Source organism: Porites lutea, chromosome 2, assembly GCF_958299795.1.
Source record: "Porites lutea chromosome 2, jaPorLute2.1, whole genome shotgun sequence".
Lineage (NCBI taxonomy): Eukaryota > Metazoa > Cnidaria > Anthozoa > Scleractinia > Poritidae > Porites > Porites lutea.
This window is the reverse complement of record NC_133202.1, coordinates 10,911,726-10,933,271: the sequence shown is the minus strand read 5'-3', so window position 1 is coordinate 10,933,271 and position 21,546 is coordinate 10,911,726. Positions and strand designations below refer to the sequence as shown.

Below are 21,546 nucleotides of genomic sequence, written 5' to 3'. Positions count from 1 at the left end.
ATTTTTGGAAGCTGACGGTATTGTGCCCACGGTGATACCCCAGCGGATTTCCAAAGTAACACTATTTTGGCAGCCATATTTAGTTCCTGCCGTTCTCGGAGAGACTTTCTCTCCATTTCTTGGAGTTTTTTTGGACTGGTTTGCCCTGATTGCGGCTATGTCTGGAGATACGCTTAAGGTAATATTTTCCTTTCCCCTTGAAGAGTATTCTTTTTCGGAAAGAACTTCTTTTAACGTTCTCTTATGATAAGAAAAAAGCTTACTCAAATTGATAAGTTTCCTGCGAAATGGTTTCCAACTTTAATCTTGTGTTTGTGTTTTATAGAAAGCGATTGAAATTGTCACAAAAGCTACAGAGGAAGATAAAGCTGGAAATTATGAGGAAGCGTTACGTCTTTATGAGCATGGAGTGGAATACTTTCTGCATGCGATAAAATGTAAGAGTTTTTTTTACCTGGCATAATTTTTAAAGCTAAGTATTTATGTAGGTTCACATCAAGCCCTTGTGCTGTGTTTCGTCTGTTTTGTACTTGATTACTGTCGTTCATAGTGTTTATTTGTTTGTTTTTGTGCTGAATGATACGAAACAGTCTTGATCAACTTTGTTAAGCCCAGTATTTTAGATCAGTAGTTTTCGTCTTAATTAAACTGCCGGGGTAAAAACATTGATTTAGTCCAGTGACAAATAAACTCCACTTTTTTCTCCCAATGTTGGTCAACCAAGTGCCATTTCTTATTATTTTACAATTTTGACTAATTAATTCGCACCAACTTCACTTACATGGTACCTTAACAGCAGGTACAATAATTGATCACTGCCCAGTCATAAGTGTCAGCTAAGCAAAATAGGTGAAGCCTTCCAAGGAGTAAAAGCAAAATGTTTCATGGCCTTGAAAACTGGTGACAATCTTCTCAGAAAGCACCGTCAATCAGCACAAAAAAGGGAAGAATTGTGACGGTGACTATCCATTTTTAAGTAGTGAAAGTGACATCTTTTCACTTTTTCAATTTGGCTGTTCTGGCAGTGAAGTAACAAACTCTCTTCTATTATTTCAAAACTTTTCTGTTGTTTTCTTTGGAACTTTTTCTAACATTTATTATTATGTTATTGTTCAAGAATGTTCCGTCAAGGGGGAAAGGTCAATAACAATTTTTTCCTTCCAGGTGCTATATCTGCTGTAATTTCCAAAAAAAATTGAGTATCACAAAATTTTATGCTGAACCAACAGCGACATTTTGTTCCTAGCTAAAATTTAACAGAAACATTTTTTGCTAACCTACTTGGCAACAGGCAGTCTCAGAAATGACCGACCAAGCGACTGTACCTGGCAGCCTTAGATCTTAGTGACAGCCTTGATAATCATGTCTCACAGCTTATTACTATTAGGCCCAAAGCAACGCATCAACAAAGAACAAATGCAACACCAAACATGGCCATTTTCTAATGTCATTGTTGGTTTGTGTTATTAAAGTTCATTGTCCTTGAGTAATTTGGTAAAAGGCATGTTAATGTTTTATTGGTTTTACACTTAGCATAGATGTTGTGGTTCAATTTTATCCTTGGTTTAAATTTTATTTTCCTTTGTTCCAAACTCATCATCATAGATAAACATACCCAAAAACAAAGAAAAATAAAATTTAAAGCAAGGATAAAATTGAACCACAGCGTTGATATTAGGCCCTTCCACAGTGTTTTTAATCTTTTGACATGGACCAGTTAAGGAAAATCCGTTGACATCACTGGAAAGAGAGCCTTAAAATTAGTCAATTTGTGAAATTTGAAGGTGATACGTCATAAGCAAGCGAAGATATAACTCTGCAAAGTTGCGAAAATTTACAGACTTTTGTATTTGCCCCCAAAACATACAAATGTCTTTAAAAATTTGCAACGTTGAGGAGCTATATCTTGGTTAGCTCTCAACAAATCACAGGGATGTTAACAAGAGCCGGTAGCCGGCCAAAACCGCCAGCTAGTTAGCCAACCTAAGCTGGCTACTTTCATATCCTTGTACCATAACTGCTAACAAAAACTAAGTACCATCGGATAAAATTGTAGAGCATCTGTTTCCCAGTTTTGAATGACATCAAACACATATTTCAACAGGTTTAGATCTGTGAAACGTTCGAACCTTGCGATGTCTTGGAAGGCCTGGGACATTGTGACGGCATTGTTGCCAGTCTTGTGTGCATTCTGACGAAACAACGTGCCGTACGTGGTGAAAAATGCCTCGTGAAAACCCCTGCAAATGCCATTTCTGAGACTCTAATTTTCAAAATGTCCCTAGATGCCTCAGCCCTCAAGAATTTGTACCTTTGGTGCGAGTTCCAAAGCCGCCTAGCATTCCTTATCAGCCTGCTACTTAAAAACATTTTGACAGCCCTGAATCACTTTCAAACTTGGCAATTTTACTTACATTAAAGGCGCTCTTTCCTGTGGTGTAGACGGACTTTACCAAACTTGTCAAAAGTTGAAAAAAAAAAAAACCGTGGAAAGGTCTGTTAGGAAATGTGGATGCTGAATGATGCTTCATCTGTGAATTCCTGGCAATAAATAATTAGAAAGTAGACCTGTAATGTGGCATACCATAAGAAAATATTTTGTAACTTGTAGTGATATTTTTGGTTCAATTCTATAGATGAAGCCCAGGGAGATAAGTCTAAAGAAAGTATTAGACAGAAGTGCATCCAGTATCTTGAACGAGCTGAGAAGCTTAAACAGTATGTGAAAACCAAAAACAAAAAGAAGCCTGTTGCATCTTCTGGTGGTGGAAAGGAGAGCAACAACAAAGGAGGGTTTGTATCTAGTTTTGTTTTATTTCTGTATTTCTCTTATCATTTTGAGAGGATTTATAAACAAACTTCACCACTATTACTCGTACTGAGACATCATTTCACTAGCATGTACCATGCGACATTGCTTTTATCCCATCAATCCTAGAGCGCCTGCAAAGATGGCGGGTATCATGAATAAGGTCTATTCAATTTTTGTTTTTTTTCGAGCCTTGCATCAAGAGCAGATAAGCTTGTGGAAGCCTAGAGTGTCTTGTAAAAGGGAAAAAGGTAACAGAGCAAAAGCTGGCCTTGCCATATTCCAAGAAGAAAAAAGCAGACTTGAATTGTCTAAAGCTTAGCTTAGCCTATACAGCACTTTGCTAACTTAAAAGTTTTGCTTTTTTATGAAAAGGAACAAAGAGGATAGTAGTGATGATGAAGATAATGCAGAAACAAAGAAGCTTAGGGGACAGTTAAACAGTAAGTAATGAAACCCTGCTTTCCCTAAAAAATGGAAAACTCCTTACCAGTGTAGGTCGGTTATTTAATGAAGTCTAACTTACAGTGTAAGCTGTGGTTTAAAAAATCATTGGACCTCCATATGTCTTCCTCAGTAGGTAAATTGAATAAAACGAGTGCTTTTCTAGTATATTTATGTTTTTTTGTTTTTTAAAATCAGGATTATTGTTTTAAGTTAAGATGCACTTTTTATTTGAGTGTCAATGTATTTAGCTCAAAAGTACCAATTGAGGGCGCTATTGTTATGTCTCCTACTGGAAGGGACTGCCATTTTATATGTATGTGGTCATCTGAGCCATGCAAAGATCTAGCCATTTGCAGAGCAAAGGAGGTACCTTCATTTTTTAGTTATTTTAAGACCCTGAGTATTGGTCTGCTCGTGGAGATTAAACCCACAACGGCCCACTCCGCAGTCAACTTCTGTACTGACTGAGCTAATCCTGCCCACAAGTGTCTGCATTTTCGATTGACAAGCCAGTGACGGTGTATGTATTTAAATCTCAGGTGCAATTGTAGTGGAGAAACCAAATGTACAATGGTCAGATGTTGCTGGGTTAGAGTCAGCCAAAGAAGCCTTAAAAGAAGCTGTTATTCTGCCAATCAAGTTTCCTCACTTGTTTACAGGTAATTGATAGTCATCTTGGGTGAATATTGAATCTCAATCCAAAACAGTCATGCTCCCACCCTTTCATTTTTTGACCTGGAGTGAAGATGATGTGAACTATGGAAATACAAATCTCAATGAGGATATGCCATCCCAGTGGTAATACCTATCTGCACATTGCGAAATAATATTTTGTGCTTTAGTAGGATTTTGAACCCATGGCTAACTAACTAACAAAATTTTTTTCATGTGAAGATGAAGTAAGCTGTAAGGTTTAAGCTACAAAATGTTGTTCTAATACTACTGGCCCCAGTTGTTCAAATGTAGGATAGTGCTATCCACCGGATAAATCACTATCCTGCAACAGATAAGTATTGGCAAAACCAATGACACTGTCCGCTGGATGGTGATTAATTTTTTATCCTTTGGATAGTGCTATCCAACGTTTGAACAACCAGTGCCTATGCATTATTTGCTTTGTTTTCAGGAAAACGCAAACCCTGGAGTGGAATTCTGCTTTATGGGGTAGATCTGTCTTTTGTTATTGTTTATTGATACATTGTATATTTTAAAATGTGCAGCAATAAATTAAAGGGTTGAAAATTTTAAGTGATAATGGATATGCTTCAGGTCAGTACATTATAATTGATTCAAGTTAATTCTCAATTTGTCTCCTAGCCATAATTCATGGATAATTATGGCTAGGAGGCAAAGGAAATTTACAATCAACTTAGGTTAAAAAAATGTAACCTGACTTTAATTTGACATGAAACAGATACAGGTTGTACTCCTATGCTGAGTGTGGCTTTTGACTGTTTGCTGAAATGTTTCTATTCCAATCTGGTGAACTTAAAAATAATACTTGTTACTAGACCACGTGCTTACATAAACTACAAACAGTTGTTTTTTCTCAAAAATTGGTTTTTCAAGCTGTGAAGCTTCAGACATGCAAAGTGCTTAAGGTTCACATACCCGTCTTGCACTCTGTTTTCCCCCTTGCTCCAGACCTTTCATTTGACTGCTCATGCATTCATGACCTACACAAAAGTATGGACTGTTTTGCAGTCTAGTGCTTACAAGGAGTATTTTACTAAATGTAAAACTGGAGCCAGAAATATTTCATGAGGCATTTGGATTTTAGGTGTCTTTTGCTTCAAGCTTTTCGTGTACTCTGTTCTATTAATCAAAGCTAAGGAAATCATGATTAATAAGTTATGCAATTTAAACAATTTCCTTTCTAGCCTCCTGGAACAGGTAAATCATACCTAGCAAAGGCAGTTGCCACAGAAGCAAATAACTCAACTTTTATATCAGTTTCCTCATCTGACCTTGTGTCCAAGTGGCTTGGAGAAAGTGAAAGGTACAGTTAGTCAGCTAACTCTACAATCCCTCTCATTATTTTGATGACACAGTAGGACACTGTTAACTCGAACTCTAAAGGGAAATGAAAAACAGTTCACCTGTAACACTTGTTATTGCTGAGCATGTTACGTTACGGGTGATCAAACGTTATGTTACGTTACGGGTGATCAAAGTGGGAAGCGTAAGGTGGCACTATAAATTTTTGTGAGATGTTATGAGTGAAACTTAAGTTGCTGCGGCTACGTAAAAACTTAATGACAGCCCTGGTTCATGTTAGCAGGGGCTCAAATTTTTAATAGTGTAGGGAAGGGTCACATTGTTTTCATTGTGGAGGATCTTCTCGTAAGGTCTCTCCTGATTGGTTGAAGAAAACAATGACATGTCATTCTTTCAATTGTTTCAGTATTGTTTGGGGTCAGGTTTAGGCAACATTGGTGACTTCTCTCCCGAGCAGCTGCTACATGACCCCATTGTTTGGTCTGAAACAGGTTAGGCTTTTAGGAAGCATGCTGCACATCCCACCTGAGTTTTCTAGGAGTATTCTGCCCCCCCCACCCTCTTCCCAGAATATCAAGTACCCATAGCAATGAAGGTAATCACTGTGCAACTACTGTAAGAGGAGCCACTTGGAGAAAGTTGACTAATCGGATTGCAGGAAAATAACAATACATTCCAAGAAAGTTATGTGGGCCAATCAGCTGCTCATGAAAGAAACAATAAGTTACTTGAAGCACAAAATTGAAATATTGATAGCAAACGTTTTTCAAGAAACCAAAATGTTTCACCAGACAGTGTTTTTTATTCAAAACTTTACATATAACACCCACGAGACATATTTGTTTGACACAAGCTGTTATTTTGTCATCAACCAGCAATTTCTTTGCTTCTATTACTCCGCTTTGTAATGATGTCATGAGCTCAAGACAAAAAATTAACTAACATTTACATTTTTTTTGCCTGGGTTATTTGCTCTTATGGACCTCTCGGAAAACACAGGTTTTTTTTAGTGGGTTCAAAAGGTCACATCTGTAGGTTGTAATTGGTTGATTTCGATCCATGTTGTTTGTTTTGATTATGATTGACAGCTAACTTTCTTTCTTAACTTTTCCTGCAATCTGATTGGTTAACTTTGTCTAGGTGGCCCAGTTTTAGAAGTGGCACTATAAAGGTTTTCTTGTCCTCCACTGTGTAGTCTTTGGTGATACTGTCATTGTGTGTCTTCTATTGCAGGTTGGTAAAGCAACTCTTTGAAATGGCACGTGAAAACAAACCTGCCATTATTTTTATTGATGAAGTGGACTCCCTCTGTGGTTCAAGAAGTGAAAACGAAAGTGAATCAGCCAGGAGAATAAAAACTGAGTTTCTTGTTCAAATGCAGGGTCAGTTTGCATCATTGAGCAAACCATTTTCTTGCCTCTATAATAATAACTATCAGGGATGTAGCTGATAATAGAGAGATTAACTGTCACATTTACGGCAAACGACAATGTTTATTTGACCACCGTGACCAAGTTTTCCGTTAACTTGTGCTTTACTGTCCATTACTTCTACCCCAAAATCAGTAGCTTCAGGTTAGTTTTGTCTATAACAGCTGCACGTTTTCTGTTTTGAGAAACAATCAACTTGACTCTTGATGTTTCCCATTTGCTGTAAACGTCACTCCAAATCTCTCTGATTTTAGTGGCTAAAAGAGAGCTTACCACCAGTTCAAAATGCTCTGGAAGGGTAAGACATAGGGCAAGTTTTACAGGGTGTTCATTGAGCATCAGAGATCGGAGAATTCTCTGTTGACTTCAGAATTCTCCGGCAGGTTAAGTTTGCTAGGCCAATACAACAAGTAGGTGGGAAATCAAACAGTGACCCATCTGAAGTTTTTGCTATTCTTGAATTTGGGCTAGTTGTGTGTACTGTTCATACTTTCAAACTGATCTCACTTGAACTTTGCAAGACTCTCGCCCCTTTCAGATTTTTTAATTGGAAACTAACTCCCAGCAGTCTGCATTATCCTGGCCTAAGGGCCAGCACCTACCATTAGCCATAACTGGGTGGCAAGACCAGCCTATTCATAAACCTTGCTTGATCAGTCTATTTCTAAATACCATGCACTGCAGGGATGGGTTTTCAGTAAAAACTCTTGAAAAAAGCCTGTCTCATTTCGGGCCAGCCAGTTCTGACTTTTAGTAAGCACCCAAAGTAATTTGTGTTATCACATGCTTTATCTGTATGCATTATAATCTAATTACAGGAAAAAAAATACATGTCTTATCCATGGCTAACATCTTATGAATCATAACATTGTTAAAAGCTTTGTTACCTAAAGGCAGTTTGTCTTTTTTTTTAAAATCTACTTAAAATAGCAAGTTTTACTGTATGGGTGAGCTTGTCAAATTTGTATATATTTATCCTTTCCTTTCTTTCTTGCAGGTGTTGGTGTGGATAATAAAGATGTACTTGTTTTAGGAGCTACCAACATTCCATGGACTCTTGATTCAGCTATAAGAAGAAGGTATAAGTTATTTGTTTCTTGGGTATCCTGTGGAATACTCATGTGTAGAATTTTAGTCATTTGGCCAAAAAACCTGCAATATGGGACTCTAATACTCCTATGGCAGGCTCAATATTCCTTTGTTTACAAATCTTTCCAAGTACAAGTTATTTTAGTCGCTTACCTTATCGTATGCCATCTGAACTGTTATTTTTTTTCTCAAAATCGGTTTTGAAAGCCGTTAGCCACCGGCATGATGTTTTCTCACAGAGCTTGTGGGATTCACCCACCCAAAGTGAGTGTGTAGCCAGAGGAAAAAGTGTGTCTCTCCCCAGTCTCAGTCTCCATTTTCACCATCACTCCAGAGCTTTAGCTGACGTCTCGCAGGGCTGTCATTAAGAGCCGGGGGCCTGGAATTTCCCCTGGCTACTATGAGTGTGGCCCCCACAGGGTGCAAAGAAAATCATTTTTACAGCTTGCCATTCGGGCAAGTTGAAGCTAGCATTTACTAGCCCAGACATCACTTCAACTAGCCTCAAAAGCTTTTTGATGAGCAGAATTGATTTCACAGTTCTTGTTATTTGATTTCCTCAAAACACATCACTAGCCTGTCGGGCAAGTTAAAAACAGAATTCACTAGCCCGATAGCAAAATCTACTAGCCCTGGGCTATCGGACACTACTTTCTTTGCACGCTGGGCCCCCAGCTACTTTTATAGAAAAATAGAAGAAAAATGCAACCAAAAGAAATCCCTTGCTGTTTGATTCCCTGCCTACTTGATGTATTTACCCGGTAACTTGAAATCTTAGGGACAACCCTGTTTCACCTGCACATTCTTAACCTAGGCAAAAATCTGGGCTGTTTTGCAGTCTAGGTACACAACAGAGTGTATACCTCCCTCCCGTCCCAAAAGAGGTCTTAAATGACAGTCCATTGTCATAGAAAATGCTAATTTTTTTACAACCTTTTTTCAGATTTGAAAAGAGAATTTACATTCCTTTACCAGAAGCATCAGCAAGAGTGAAGATGTTTGAGTTACATATGGGGAACCTTAAACACAACATCCACACAACACAGTTCCGAGAACTTGCAGAAAAAACTGACGGGTAGGGCTTTTTTTACATCCATCTAAAGCCAAGGAGGATAATTGCCCACCTACCCCTCCCCTAAGCCAACATTTTGCCCTAAGTGAGAAGTAAGTGTTAATGTTGGCTTAGAGGAGGGGTAGGTGGGCGGTTTGCCGGGAACGGTTAATGATCCCCGTAAAACAAGAAACAAAAAGGTGCAACCCAGGAATTATACCTGTCTTGCCACAGACCAGGTTGATGCAGGGTCCTAAAACCTTTTGCAGAAGGTAGACAGTAATACTTCTTGCAACAGTAGTAGGGCACAGACTATGTAAGCAAACAAATGCCGGAAGTAAGAAAAATGAACAGATTCCCAACCAGATCAACATAATAATGTTTAGTTATCTTGTGTCCTTTCAACTTGAGATTGAACAAGATGCAACGTGCAAACCATTGTTAATCAAGTAAGGAAGTGAATATATTGAATAGTTTTGTTCTTTTTGCTAATTCCTAGTATTTTGGAGTTACTGTTATGGGGGTCGTCTATTAGACATGAGGCGTTTATTAGAAGGGGCGTCTAATACAAACTTAACATCGTAGCTAGAGCAAACGTTTATTAGTCAGTTGGCGTTAGTTTGAGAGGGGGAGGGGGGCGTCAATTAGAACATACGGTATTCGTAACGGTAGTCAATGTATTTATTACTGTTTGTTGTGGCAGGTATTCCGGTGCAGATATCAGTATTGTTGTTCGCGATGCAATGATGCAGCCGGTTAGAAAAGTACAACAAGCAACACATTTCAAAACGGTTGGTATCATGTTATCTGCTGTGAGTGTAACAAGGTGGGCTACAGCCCTTCTTTTTTAGGCTGCGAATACAGCTATACCATATTGTTTTTTCCTGGTTGGTTATTAATGTTGTACCCAGATCTCTTGTTGACGAAGCCGAAGGCGAGATCTGGTCAAATAGGAAATTCCAGTTTATTGATTGGCTAGACTGTGGTGAAAGACGTGAGTGCTGTCATCCGCATGCGCTATGGCGTGAGCACTTCATTCTTTATAAAGGCTCTAGTAAATATTTTTACTGATGAATTAGTTTTCTGTATAAATATGACTTCTAAAACCTTTTTTATCTTATCTTAAAGGAGTCTTCTAATGTTGAGTTGGTTTTTGTTGTGTCAGGTGAAGGGCCCATCTCCAACAGATCCAGATGTTATTATGGACGATCTTCTAACTCCTTGTTCACCAGGTATGAGATGAGCGTCATGTTTGACAAGAGTGACGTGTTCGAAGGTTAAGTTGTTGAATTGGCCGAGTTATCATACAGACGTTTTTTTAAGAGGAATGTTTGAATCTAGCACTGGTGTCAATGCTGCTGTGTACAGAAGAAGCATAGAAGGAGATAGCCTCGCTGTTCACAGACTCTATTAATTTTTCTCCTTCAAGACCGTCCAGAACGCGTATGAATATGGAAATCGCAGGATTAGCCCAAGGAGGTGGTGGTGGGGAAAGGAGCTCTCTTTTATTATTTTTTTCCTCGCACTTCGCTAACGCCAAATTTTTGACAAAAAAAGGAAAAACAATTTCTTAGTTAAGCGTTCTTTGTGTTGCAGGAGAGTCCGGTGCCTTGGAGATGACGTGGATGCAGGTTCCAGGAGAAAAGCTGTTAGAGCCAGTTGTTAATATGGTAATCACATTGCGAATAGACCTTTTCACGGTTTTTTTCCTCAACTTTTGACATGGACAAGTTCGGGAAAATCTGTCAACACTACTATAAAAGAGCACCTTAAATTGAGTAAAATAAACTAAGAAAGATACAGCTCCTCAAAGTCGCGAAATTTTACAGACGTTTGTAAGGTGTTGTGACCCCCTCTCCTGCCCCCCCCCCCCCCCCCCACCCAACAATACAAAGATCTGTAAATTTTCGCAGCTTTGCAGAGCCATATCTTCGCTCTCTCAAGACGTATCACTTTCAAATTTGGTAGTTTTACGAATATTAAGGCGCCCTTTTCAGTCGCGCCGACGGATTTTCCCTAACTTATCCATGACAAAAGTTGAAAGAAAACGCGTGGAAAGGCCTATTGTTTTGCTTTGAATTGTCTCAGTTTACACAGAACAATACACAATACATACATACATACATACAAACATACATACATGCAGTGTGTTTTAGCACCAAAACACCAAAACGCCGGGGGGGAACTCTGCTCCAAATTTCTGTTTGTGGGGGCTACGGAGCCCCCTGCCCCCCCCCCCCTCCCCCGCTCCGGTGCCTATGGTGAATTTTTCGTCCAATTACAGGACGTGGTACATTATGTCAAACTGTACGAGATCTCAGTACTTAGGCTATGTTCACACCACATACCGGAAAGCTTTTCGTGCCGACTCGGAATGCGCATCCGGTATACTGTGAACAGTAACAGCACAGAACTGGAACAAGTCGTTTACAAACATCAATCAAACTGCACCAAAGTGAGGCACAGAACCTTTCCGATATGTGACGCTCCACGGTCGAGATCAGCAGCGCAGCTTCGCTCCGTTACAGAAACAACGCCAAAAATCAGTGGCGGATCCAGGGGAGGGGCCCGGGGGCCCAGGCCCCCCTTATTTTTATACCAAACTGAGGCCCGATGGGCCGAAAAAAATTTTCTTGAGACTGAGCCCCCCCCCTTATCTAAGGATCTGGATGACCACCCCCCCCCCCCTTATTTCAAGGTCAAAATCACCGTTCTTTCATGTGAACAGAGGCCCTATCCTGTATGGTTTTAGTGCCGCAGCAAATGCTAACCGGTATAGTGTGAACGTATCCTTAATTAAACTCCCTTTACACCGCATTTATACAGAAATTATATTGCCTTTTTTTTCTTCAATTTTTAGACTGATATGCTGCGGTCTTTAGCCACCTCCAAACCAACTGTCAATGCTGGAGACCTGAAAAAGTTTGAAGATTTCACGAGAGATTTTGGACAGGAAGGATAGATGTTAAAGCTCTGATTCATTTATATTCTTTTGTTAATTACATACATTAATTAACCCGCATAGCAGGTAACAGAGTCAAAGGACACGACACGCGAGGGGAGCACGCGTAAAAGGAAACCTTTTCGCCTTTTGCACGTGTTCATCTTGTCCTTTCAAGAAGAGATGCTTGTAAACATAATTTGGCTCCCTCCACGCGGTCAAACAAGAGAAATAACAAAAAACCTAAACAGAATACTTCAATGCTAAGGTTATTTAACTGTTTTAATTTTGATGACGCCTTACCAATGTGCTGTGGATATACTTTTTTGAAGCTTCTCAAGTGTTTGAAAAAGGAATTACGTACTTGTAGCCGCCCTTTGTGAAAGTAATTTTGTTTGAGTGCGAGAAGACTACGAGTAGTCCCCATTTTTCCTCAGGGATAGTAGAGCGAGCGAAACGCGGACGCGCGTGAAAATCACTCCTCGCGAGAAGGGGGAGACGCGGCGGGGAGAGAGACTGTCCCTGAAGAAAAATGGGGACTACTCGTAGTCTAGCGTGTGAGGCTTTTTACACGTGAACCAACTAGTTGTTTGAGAAAAATAGGGTTATCTTTACACTAACTTGCTATCTCATACAGCCTTACTTTTTGCGCTTTAATGGAAATGAAATCCCTCTAAGTGGAGCGAAGAAATGTTTGACCGCAGTGGGGGCTGGCTCTTATATTGACTTAAAAGAATGAAATTATCTAAATAGCTAATTCAGTTCTACATCAGAGTCTATGGCTGCCTGCAAACAGGCCTTCTTTTTTGGGGATGAAGCCTCCCACGCAGACGTTTTCAGGGCTTCGTCGCACGTTTCTTCCCCACGAAAGAGCAGCCACTTCCGCTTCGCGGGGAAGGAACGCGTGACGAAGCCCTAGGAATGTCTGCGTGGAAGGCTAAATAAGGAGTCTTTAAAAAAGCAGCGACATTTGGAGCACGCACGTCAACCGGAAGTGGACTTTTTACTCTCTCGAGCCGTGTCTTTAAGCAAGTGTTTTGGCAAATCGCCTCTTTAAGAGTAAAGACACTTGGCAAAACAAATTTGGTGGCGTCAAGGCATATTAAAACAGAAAAAGGCTCACTTCCGGTTGCGTCGCACAAGAACTTCGCTGCCTAAACTCAATGTTTCCAGTCTTTCTTGCCTTCTCTTCTCACTTCCCTCATTAGAGAGCTTGTATGCCTCAGTTGTTTTGGAAAAAAGCACGTCAGATTGATTTACCGACTGTAAAAAGAATTAGTTTTAACCACTGAATATGTCCTTTTGTGATGGAAAAAGTCAGTAACAATAAAATAAGAGACCTTATTCACAGTTTCAAAAAGTCTTCTACCACTTTCGATCAAAGACTCCCATGAATTTTTGGTTTTGTTTCTTAAGTCTTAGGTCCGTTGACTTCTTGACTTTTTCGTCAAATTCTCTCCTCACTCGAACACGTTAGTTACCGTGTTCTTCAGCCAAGAGGAGCCTTCTTTTGCTTAAATTCAGTTTAAGGTACCCAAGATAACTTGGATAGATATCTTCCTTCATAATTCCTTGTTAGCCACTCTAATTGTTGCCTTGTCAGTAATTCACCCTAAAATAGGTACGGTAACTATCCCATTATTATTATTATTGGGGTGCTTCTTTTTGACTTTCGCGGAATACTCTTTAGTACACACCATTATTATTCATTCAAAGTATTTCTCCGCTTGTTACTTTTTGGCTCAGATCCCCGGGTTAATTCTTCATAACCAGCTAGCGTTGACGACATTTGGAAAACGTTTGCAATTTTCGTTAAAATGGCGTCACTAGTATAGGCTATCGCCAGAAAAAGGGATGGCAACCGAGAAACCTTGGGGATGAGGTTGCGTTTAATACCGCTGGAGAAAATGACGGAAAATTTCACTCGTTTTGCGAAGAAGGAATTGCCGAATATCTGCCTAGAAACAAAGCAGGAACAGCAAACATACAACCCAAAGGATGACAACTGCTATTTGAAGAATATCTGCCAGACTAAACGTTTCTTACCCTGAATTTGCCGAGGAACAGACAGATAAAGACGGGAACATAACTTGGATCAAGGTAAGCATGTTTTTGGACATGGCCACAAGTCGAGCTTAAAATTTTTCTTGAGCGCGAAGCGCGATTCGGCCTACTACCGGAACCGGAAATGAGAAGCGAAGGACTTTCAGAAAGTCTAACATGTCTTAAATTATGAATTGTTTGAATAAATAAGAAAACAATAATTGGTTGCGCCTTAGCAATGATCTGAAGAATTACGCAGTTCTCGGAGTGTATCATTCCGAGGCCGAACTCAGCCTCATCCAATATTACTATTGATCACTATTTTCCGTTCAGTTACTGCTAGTTTTCCAAATCTCAAGTTCATTGTTTTCCCTCTCGTTCCTCTTGAAAAATTCACTTGTTGTCCCTCCCCTTCCCAAAAATCGTTATTTTATAATTCTTCTTTCCTAACTTTATTGTTCTTCAACAGTCCTTTTCTCGTCCTTCCGTTTTACTTTAGTCTGGTGTTCATCTTCCCCATGCACAATGTTTTCACATTTCCTTTGTTTTACCAAAATGTTGCTGTTCACCTTCCACCATGATAATTATCGTTCTACCATTCTATTGTGAGTTTGACTAATAGTCGCGGGTCGCGGGTCGCGGGTCGCGGGTCGCGGGTCCACAGTCGCGGTCGCGGGTCCAAAGTCGCGGTCGCGGGTCCAATGTCGCGGTCGCGGGTCCAAAGTCGCGGTCGCGGGTCCAATGTCGCGGCAGGGGAAAATGATTTGGGGTTCGAGGTAACTGAGTGAAAACGAGTGATATGAAAAAAATATAAATGGAAAAAAAATCGTTTTTATGCATGATACTCTACGGTAGCCAATTTACAGGTTACGGATGTTAGAGTCAACATAATAACGTCTCAAGAAAAGACGTAAAAGAAAAAGCTGGCCGACTTTTGTCTTCACCGCAAGTTCATTTTGTTTTCTTTGTATCGGGCCCAGTTATCTATAAATTCAGCTTTGAATGTACTTATGCATAACAGTATCTGATAAAAAATGTTACCCTGAGTTACCATTGTTTTCTTCTTGTCTATGAATTGCTGACAAATTCTTAGGGGTGCATTCACTGAAAAATGTGCGATATACTTCATAGACTATAAATCATATACGTTACAACAACTTAAAACCTTTTATAAAAAAAGGGCTAACTCGGGCTCGAAAAGCTACGAGTCTGTCGGTAGAAGACACGAGAACTGTTTCAATTTTAACAAATGTTTTCGGCAAAAATGAAGAAAACGCTTGTTGAAAAACTTCCTGGTCGCAAACTCCCAAAATAAACTCTTTGCTCAAGTAACTGGAAAGAGGAGGAGAGACGTTGGGCTTTAAGTGCCATTAAAGTACATTCAAGTGGGTATTCAAGGCGTGAATTTAATATAGAAACAAGTAATAATCCACAGCAAGAGGGGATAAAGCTCGAGCTTTATCCTCTCTTGTCCACAGAAAGGAGTTTGTTCCCACTAACGATTGAAATCCGGAATCCAAGTTCTACCAAGACAGAATAGACCATAGTCTCTTGGCTCTACTGACAAAGACTTCAATCCAGTACCTTTAATCTGGAATTACTTACCTAATTTATTGTCTTTTCTTAGCTCTGGTGGAGTTGATAACTTACCGTTTTCAGTGTCTGGTTTACTTTCTTTTTCAGCTTCATGATATCGGGCGTTATTATTTCCTTACCTACTTACTCACTTGGTTATTTACGATGCATGTTTTCAAGATTTGACTGAGACGCACATTGAATGGCTTCCTATTGTCAGGTTGTCCTGGTTGCCATTTAGGTGAAGAGAACAAGAAGTTATATTGAACATTCCGGGTTGCCGTCTCAGTTGTAAAAAGAAAAGCATTAAGCGAAAATCTTGCTTCGAGGAACAGACTCCTTTCTGTGGATTATTACTTGTTTCCATATTAAATTCATGCCTTGAATACCGCTTGAATGAAGTTTCATGCGCCTGTTTACATTTTCTTTCAGTTTTGTCGAAAACATTTGTTAAATATAAGAGTTCTCGTTTCTTCTACCGACAGACTCGTAGCTTTTTGAACCCGAGTTCGCTTTTTTTAAAAAAAGGCTTTAAGTTGTTGTAACGTTTATAATCTGTAGTCTATGAAGTGTATCGCATATTTTTCAGTAAATGAACCCCTAAGCATTTGTGAGCAATTCATCGACAAGAAAAAAGCATGGTAACTTATGGTAACTTTTTTATCAGATACTGTTATGCATAAGTATAACTGGGCCCGATAGAAAGAAACAAAATAAACTTGCGTTGAACACAGAAGTCGGCCAGCTTTTTTTTTTAGGTCTTTTCTTGAGACATTATTTTGTTGACTCTAACATCCGTAACCTGTAAATTGGCAACCGTGGAGTATCGTGCATAAAAAAGAGTTTTTCCCTTTATACTGTGTTCATATCAGCCGTTTTCACTCAGCTGTTACCTCGAACCCCAAATCATTTTTCCCTGCCGCGACACTGGACCCGCGACCGCGACTTTGGACCCGCGACCGCGACATTGGACCCACGACCGCGACATTGGACCCGCGACCGCAACATTGGACCCGCGACCGCGACTTTGGACCCGCGACCCGCGACCCGCGACTATTAGTCAAACTCTATTCCATTGTCTCTTTCCACGATTGTATCATTCTTTTCTCACTATTACGTTGTCTTATTCACAATTATAGTTCTTACACAATGCTCTTGTTCTTTTCCCAAAAATTCTATTGTCTTCTTCCATAAGGTTTTGTTCTTCTTTGACAAAGCTATTGTTCTTTTACCAATATTCTATTGTCTTCTTTCACAATGATTTTGTCACAATTCTATTGTCTAATTTTATTACATTGTTATTATTTTCATAATACTAATATTGTCCTTTTCCACAATTCTGTCCTCGCGGAGCGAAGGTTTATAAATTTTGTCGAAATTCGCATCGTGCGTGGATCGATTGGCGATCAAGGCAATCTCGCATTTCACGTAACTGATGTTCTTGCTCAGGTGGTTTTATGTATAAGCGTGAGAAAAACCAACGGAAAATTGCTTACCCTCATAACTATATTTTACCAGTAACAAATTTACCCAAATTTTGTTTTCGGACCACGAAAAATTGGTTGCTACTTCCTTAATGTTGGGGTGTTGCAGCGTCGAGCCTGTCCCAGGCTCCAAGATATCTCAAGGGTTTTGGGGGGATGCCCATATCACTGTAACAGCGCAAAAAACAGCGCGGGGGCTGGGGAGAGACCAGGAAGTGGAGCCTCGAGCCTGTAAGCATTGTTTTAAATACCTCTTTCACCATTTTCACCGAGACCAATGCACCTTGTCTACCCCCCCCCCCAAAAAAAAAAAAAAAAAAAAAAATTTACATCACCATTGTTTCCAATTTCTCCTGGGTATTACGGTCATCCCAAGAGAAATCGAAGACAATGGTTATGCAAAATTTTGGGGAGTAAACAAGGTGCATTATGGGCTAGGTGAAAATGGTCAATACCAGCTTCTTATACACCTCATGATTGGTCAACTTTGACATTTTGAAATTTGACATTTTCATAGGAGAAACGGTTTTTCTGGTAGTGGGCAGACTGAGGTATTTAAAAAGATGCCTACAGGCTCCACTTCAGAGAAAAAGAGTCCATGATTAATCTAGCCAAGAATGCCTAGGGAGTGTGCTGTTCCTTCTCTTTTCCCACCGTTTTTCGCTCACTCGCTTTTTTGCTGGTCTCCCGACTTTATATCTCGTCTGCACTGACTGTAACCCCCCACTGGCACAGGCTAAGCAATATAACCAGTGTCGAGGCAAACAATATCCACATGTTCTTTTAATGTTTCATACAGTTTACTATGTCATTATCGACAATAAAACTTCATAATATTTGCAATGCAAATATTTTTACAATCATAAATTTATTGTGTGGCAATCTTGTAACTGACAGTAAAAAATCAGTGTCATAACTATTAATATGATCACTGATCAATTTAATCATATACTAACACATGACTGGGAGGAAAAGTAATCTCATACCCAGATCTCACCCTTTCTTACTGATGTCTCCCTTTTTGTAAGCCATGGGAGATTAGATTACAGTTTCACCTCCCCTTAATTAGTATTAATAATTTTCCAATCATACACTAACCAGGATGCCAAAGGGTTTCTTTCTAAATCAAATGCAAATCAAGTTTGCAAGCAGTTAAGTTGTGGATTGTTTCATCTCACTTACCGTAAAATTCCAAAAATAAGCCCCAGGGCATATATTTTCAAAGGCCCTTTTTGAGAGGCTTATTTTTGGGGGGGCTTATCTACAGAGGGGAATTTGCATTTCAAAATAGATTGGAAGGAAATTTACTGTTTTTGCTTTGTTTTACTTTGTATTTGAGGGCAGTTTCCGAGTACAACCCCCCAGGGGGCTTATATTTGGAATGAGTTTGGGAGGCTTATATTTGGAGGGGCTTATACATAGAGGGGCTTATTTTCAGAATTTTACGGTATTTCGCTGACCCACCTCTAGAGCCAGTGTAATCATAAACAGTTATTAAGATACCCATGACCAAAATAATAATCAGGACCTAAGTGAACACTGCAAGATATCATTAAAAAAATAACATTCCGGCATTAACTGCCTTGAGCTTGGTAATCTAAAGAAATCCGCTCGAGATATTTTGCTTGAAAAAGAGAAAAAAATTCTTTGAAAGCTTGAAAAGCTATGGCATGATCTTTTAAGCCACACCCAATAAGCCATACTGTTACATGGTGGCATTTATTAATTTTGTTAAGTATTCTGCTATACAAATTAATAAAATTCTAATTTTGGGGTTAATGTACCATGCCACTATGAGAATAAGGTTAACAACCAAGAAAGCCATACTGTTGGTGGCATTTATTTTCTCAGTTATCCTTGACTATGACATAAATTACATTAATCCTAATTTTGGTCTTTATGTGCCAAGTCACTGTGGAATGCGGGAAATCATACAAACTGCCCAGAACCAATCCATGGCCACTAGGTTATGTTTACCATTAATGTTGGAAAGATGAAGTGACGAGGTCTCTGTCTGCAGCAAAATTAATATAAACAAAATATATCCCTCATTCACAACATGTACAAGGACTCTACTTTACATGTAGTTCAATTCTTAAATATTTTAAGGAAATTTGCATTCCAACTAAATCAGTCACAAAAAACATTCCTGATTTCATTTATAGTGTCATGCCCACGTAACCTCAAACAGATTAGCTGGTTGCTTATTTAAATTCAATCAATGAAGTCTCTACCCCTGTCATTAGTTTAGAATATGGGAATGTAGTTGTCAATTTTGGACTTATTTTTCTGTGCAATGCATTCAGCAATCCACACAATATTTCTGCATTCCTGCTCTTTCAGTTTGACATAAGCGTAAAATACTCCAAGATGGAACTGCTGCTGAAATGATAGTATGTTCATCTTCACCTGCAAAAAAACAATACAAGATTTGAAAAAAACAAGGATGACTGCCTTCTGTCACAACTCTTATCAATAATGGGTGAAGGTATAGGGTGCAGGACCTAAAGTCTCTAATAATATTTGGCAATAAAATACCCAAAAATATCAGAAGCCATTCAGCCTGGCAAAAATAACAGGTTCGTATATGAAAGATTTTTGTTACCCTTCAGGAAAGCTGATATTCTTACCAGTATGTTTGTCTCACTGTCCAAGAGTGGGTCCAGAAAACTATGACAGCAATAACTATTGTATCTAGAAAGTAAGGCTCTAGAAGACAGACTTTGGTGAAATTCTGTCCGCCCCCTTTTTCTACCCATTCTGACCCTGAGTATTGCAGTCTGACAGTACTGCCAAAAGCCTTTCATAACACTGCATAATAAAAAGCAGTATTTGCTTCAACACTGCCTCCGGGCAATTGAACCAAATTTAAGTACAAGAGAATAAAAATTGATGTTAACCTCATGTTCAAAAAACTTGTCTTCAAGCGTCTTTTCACCAGGATTTGTCCCAGCTCCTTCAAATAAAGATTTATAGTCCTGCAACAAAACCATACACCATTAAAAAACAGGTGGAAGTTTACTTCTTCTCAGTAATTTATAAAAGTTGTACTTTATACCTGTCAAGTCTTCGTTTTAAAGTAACTAGAAAGGGTATGACTGCCAACAAAAGAAGTATGTGTTCTTAAGCGAATTAAAAGGATTTTAAAAATTGCTCTTTGAATAAAACTATCACAAAACATCTTATCACTCCCAAGGCACTTTAAAAGCTTTATCTTTGATTAACACAATGATCCATTTATGTGCCCCAGTAGCCAATCTGATTTTCATGGACAAAAACTGTTAGGAGGCTAAAAATGACAATAATAATATTAATTTTATTTATTCAACAAAAGTGTTAAGTTCTACGTACAGAATAGTAGTCAGCTACAGCTCGAACTTGTTCATAATCATCTGCCTTGGCCAGTCTTGTAAGCCCTTCTGGATAAAGTTTCCCGCATTTGGGATACAGCTTATTGCGATCATCTTTACCAAGTTCAGTACCAAAGGAGTTGATAGTGATGATGAAAGCGCGACGATCAGCTTCAAACTGAAACCAACAACAAAAATGAGCTGAGTTCATTCCTGTTGTTCTTCCCACCAGTAATATCTTACAGTTTGCATTGAATGCTGAATACTAGATTAACTAAAATACATTGTTTTGTGTTGGTGCTTTCTTTTTCCATCATGGTAAACAGTTCTTAAAATGATTTGCTTCAAGGGATAGAAAGAAGGGAATGACATTGGCTTAAAGTGCACCCAGGTTAGCTCAGTTGGAAGAGTGCCAGTCTGCTGAGCAGGAGGCTGTGAGTTCAAAGCCTGGCTGGACCACCAACAAAGGTCCTTAAATAACTGGTGAGATCATGCTAGTTTTGACTAAAACCCCTTTCTCAGTTCAGTTGATCGCGTCATTGGGCAGTGACGTTTAGCTGTTGGCTGTATCTCCTTCAACCTTACACATCAGTTGGAAAGAGATGTACAGGAAAAAAAATGTGACATTGTTCAAAAAGAGTAACGGACGTACTGTAGGCCCCAGTGTCATGGTCTACCTGACATGTGCCATTATTGGTCTGGGTGTGGGCAAGGTGCGATCAAACATGGACTGAAGCAGCAGCATAGTACGCTTTTACATTCAGCCATTTGCTGCAAGTGATGAAGTTTGCAACTCCATTATTATTGTTATTACTAAATAAACATAATTTGTGATACATGTGTCCCTTGTATCCACCCCTGAAAGATGACCAGTTTGAACATTACTGAGAGCCCAACAAACGAATCAACTAAACTGAAAAAAGAAAAACACTTACCTGAAGGATGGGACACATCACATCTGCTGTTGTTCCACCTAAATCTTCACAGAACTTGTAAAACCCTTCAAGATAAGCCTGTCAAGAAAAAGATAAAGAAAAAAATAAATATTACTAATTTTGTACATTTTACACATGTTAAACTTTCAGTCCCATTAATAAGTTTGCTTTCCCAACAAGAACTAAAGGCTTAAATAATGAGATATATTTTTGTCATATTACTTATTTATTCCACCTATTTGGTCTCATGCTAGTTTAAAGAACAAAATATATTAAACACTCCTAAACTTGTAAACATATTTCTCTGTGCATTACACCTGATAAAATTTTGAGTGACATAACAAGATTTTAGGCAACATACAATGTAACTCTGGTTTTAGGGGTCATAACTTGG

General features: G+C 39.1%; 2 protein-coding genes across 2 annotated transcripts in view; one reads left to right on the top strand and one right to left on the bottom strand.

Annotated features, from left to right (window-relative positions):
• Positions 1–65: 65 nt before the first annotated feature.
• On the top strand, positions 66–13,109 carry LOC140927712 (vacuolar protein sorting-associated protein 4B-like). Its single transcript, XM_073377388.1, has 14 exons — positions 66–178; positions 326–437; positions 2,637–2,793; positions 3,185–3,252; positions 3,796–3,915; positions 4,383–4,420; positions 5,137–5,255; positions 6,488–6,636; positions 7,682–7,763; positions 8,717–8,848; positions 9,528–9,615; positions 9,990–10,056; positions 10,421–10,494; positions 11,685–13,109. Exons 1-14 carry the CDS (start codon positions 158–160, stop codon positions 11,784–11,786), a joined length of 1,329 nt encoding a protein of 442 aa, XP_073233489.1. The 5' UTR covers positions 66–157; the 3' UTR covers positions 11,787–13,109.
• A 4,513-nt stretch (positions 13,110–17,622) lies between these two features.
• The window catches only part of LOC140927711 (V-type proton ATPase subunit d 1-like), a 7,382-nt gene continuing 3,458 nt past the window's right edge, over positions 17,623–21,546 (bottom strand). The window contains exons 5-8 of the mRNA XM_073377387.1: positions 21,153–21,230; positions 20,219–20,395; positions 19,768–19,845; positions 17,623–19,276 (exon numbers count right to left, since the gene is read on the bottom strand). Of these exons, the coding sequence (XP_073233488.1) occupies positions 19,115–19,276; positions 19,768–19,845; positions 20,219–20,395; positions 21,153–21,230 (495 nt within the window). The 3' untranslated portion in view covers positions 17,623–19,114. The remainder of the gene's footprint in view (positions 19,277–19,767; positions 19,846–20,218; positions 20,396–21,152; positions 21,231–21,546) is intronic.

Coding starts and splice junctions, on each gene's coding strand:
- LOC140927712 (XM_073377388.1), top strand. CDS start 158: ATGTCTGGAGATACGCTTAAG. Junction 438..2,636: donor CTTTCTGCATGCGATAAAAT/GTAAGAGTTTTT, acceptor TCAATTCTATAG/ATGAAGCCCAGGGAGATAAG. Junction 2,794..3,184: donor GAGAGCAACAACAAAGGAGG/GTTTGTATCTAG, acceptor TTTTATGAAAAG/GAACAAAGAGGATAGTAGTG.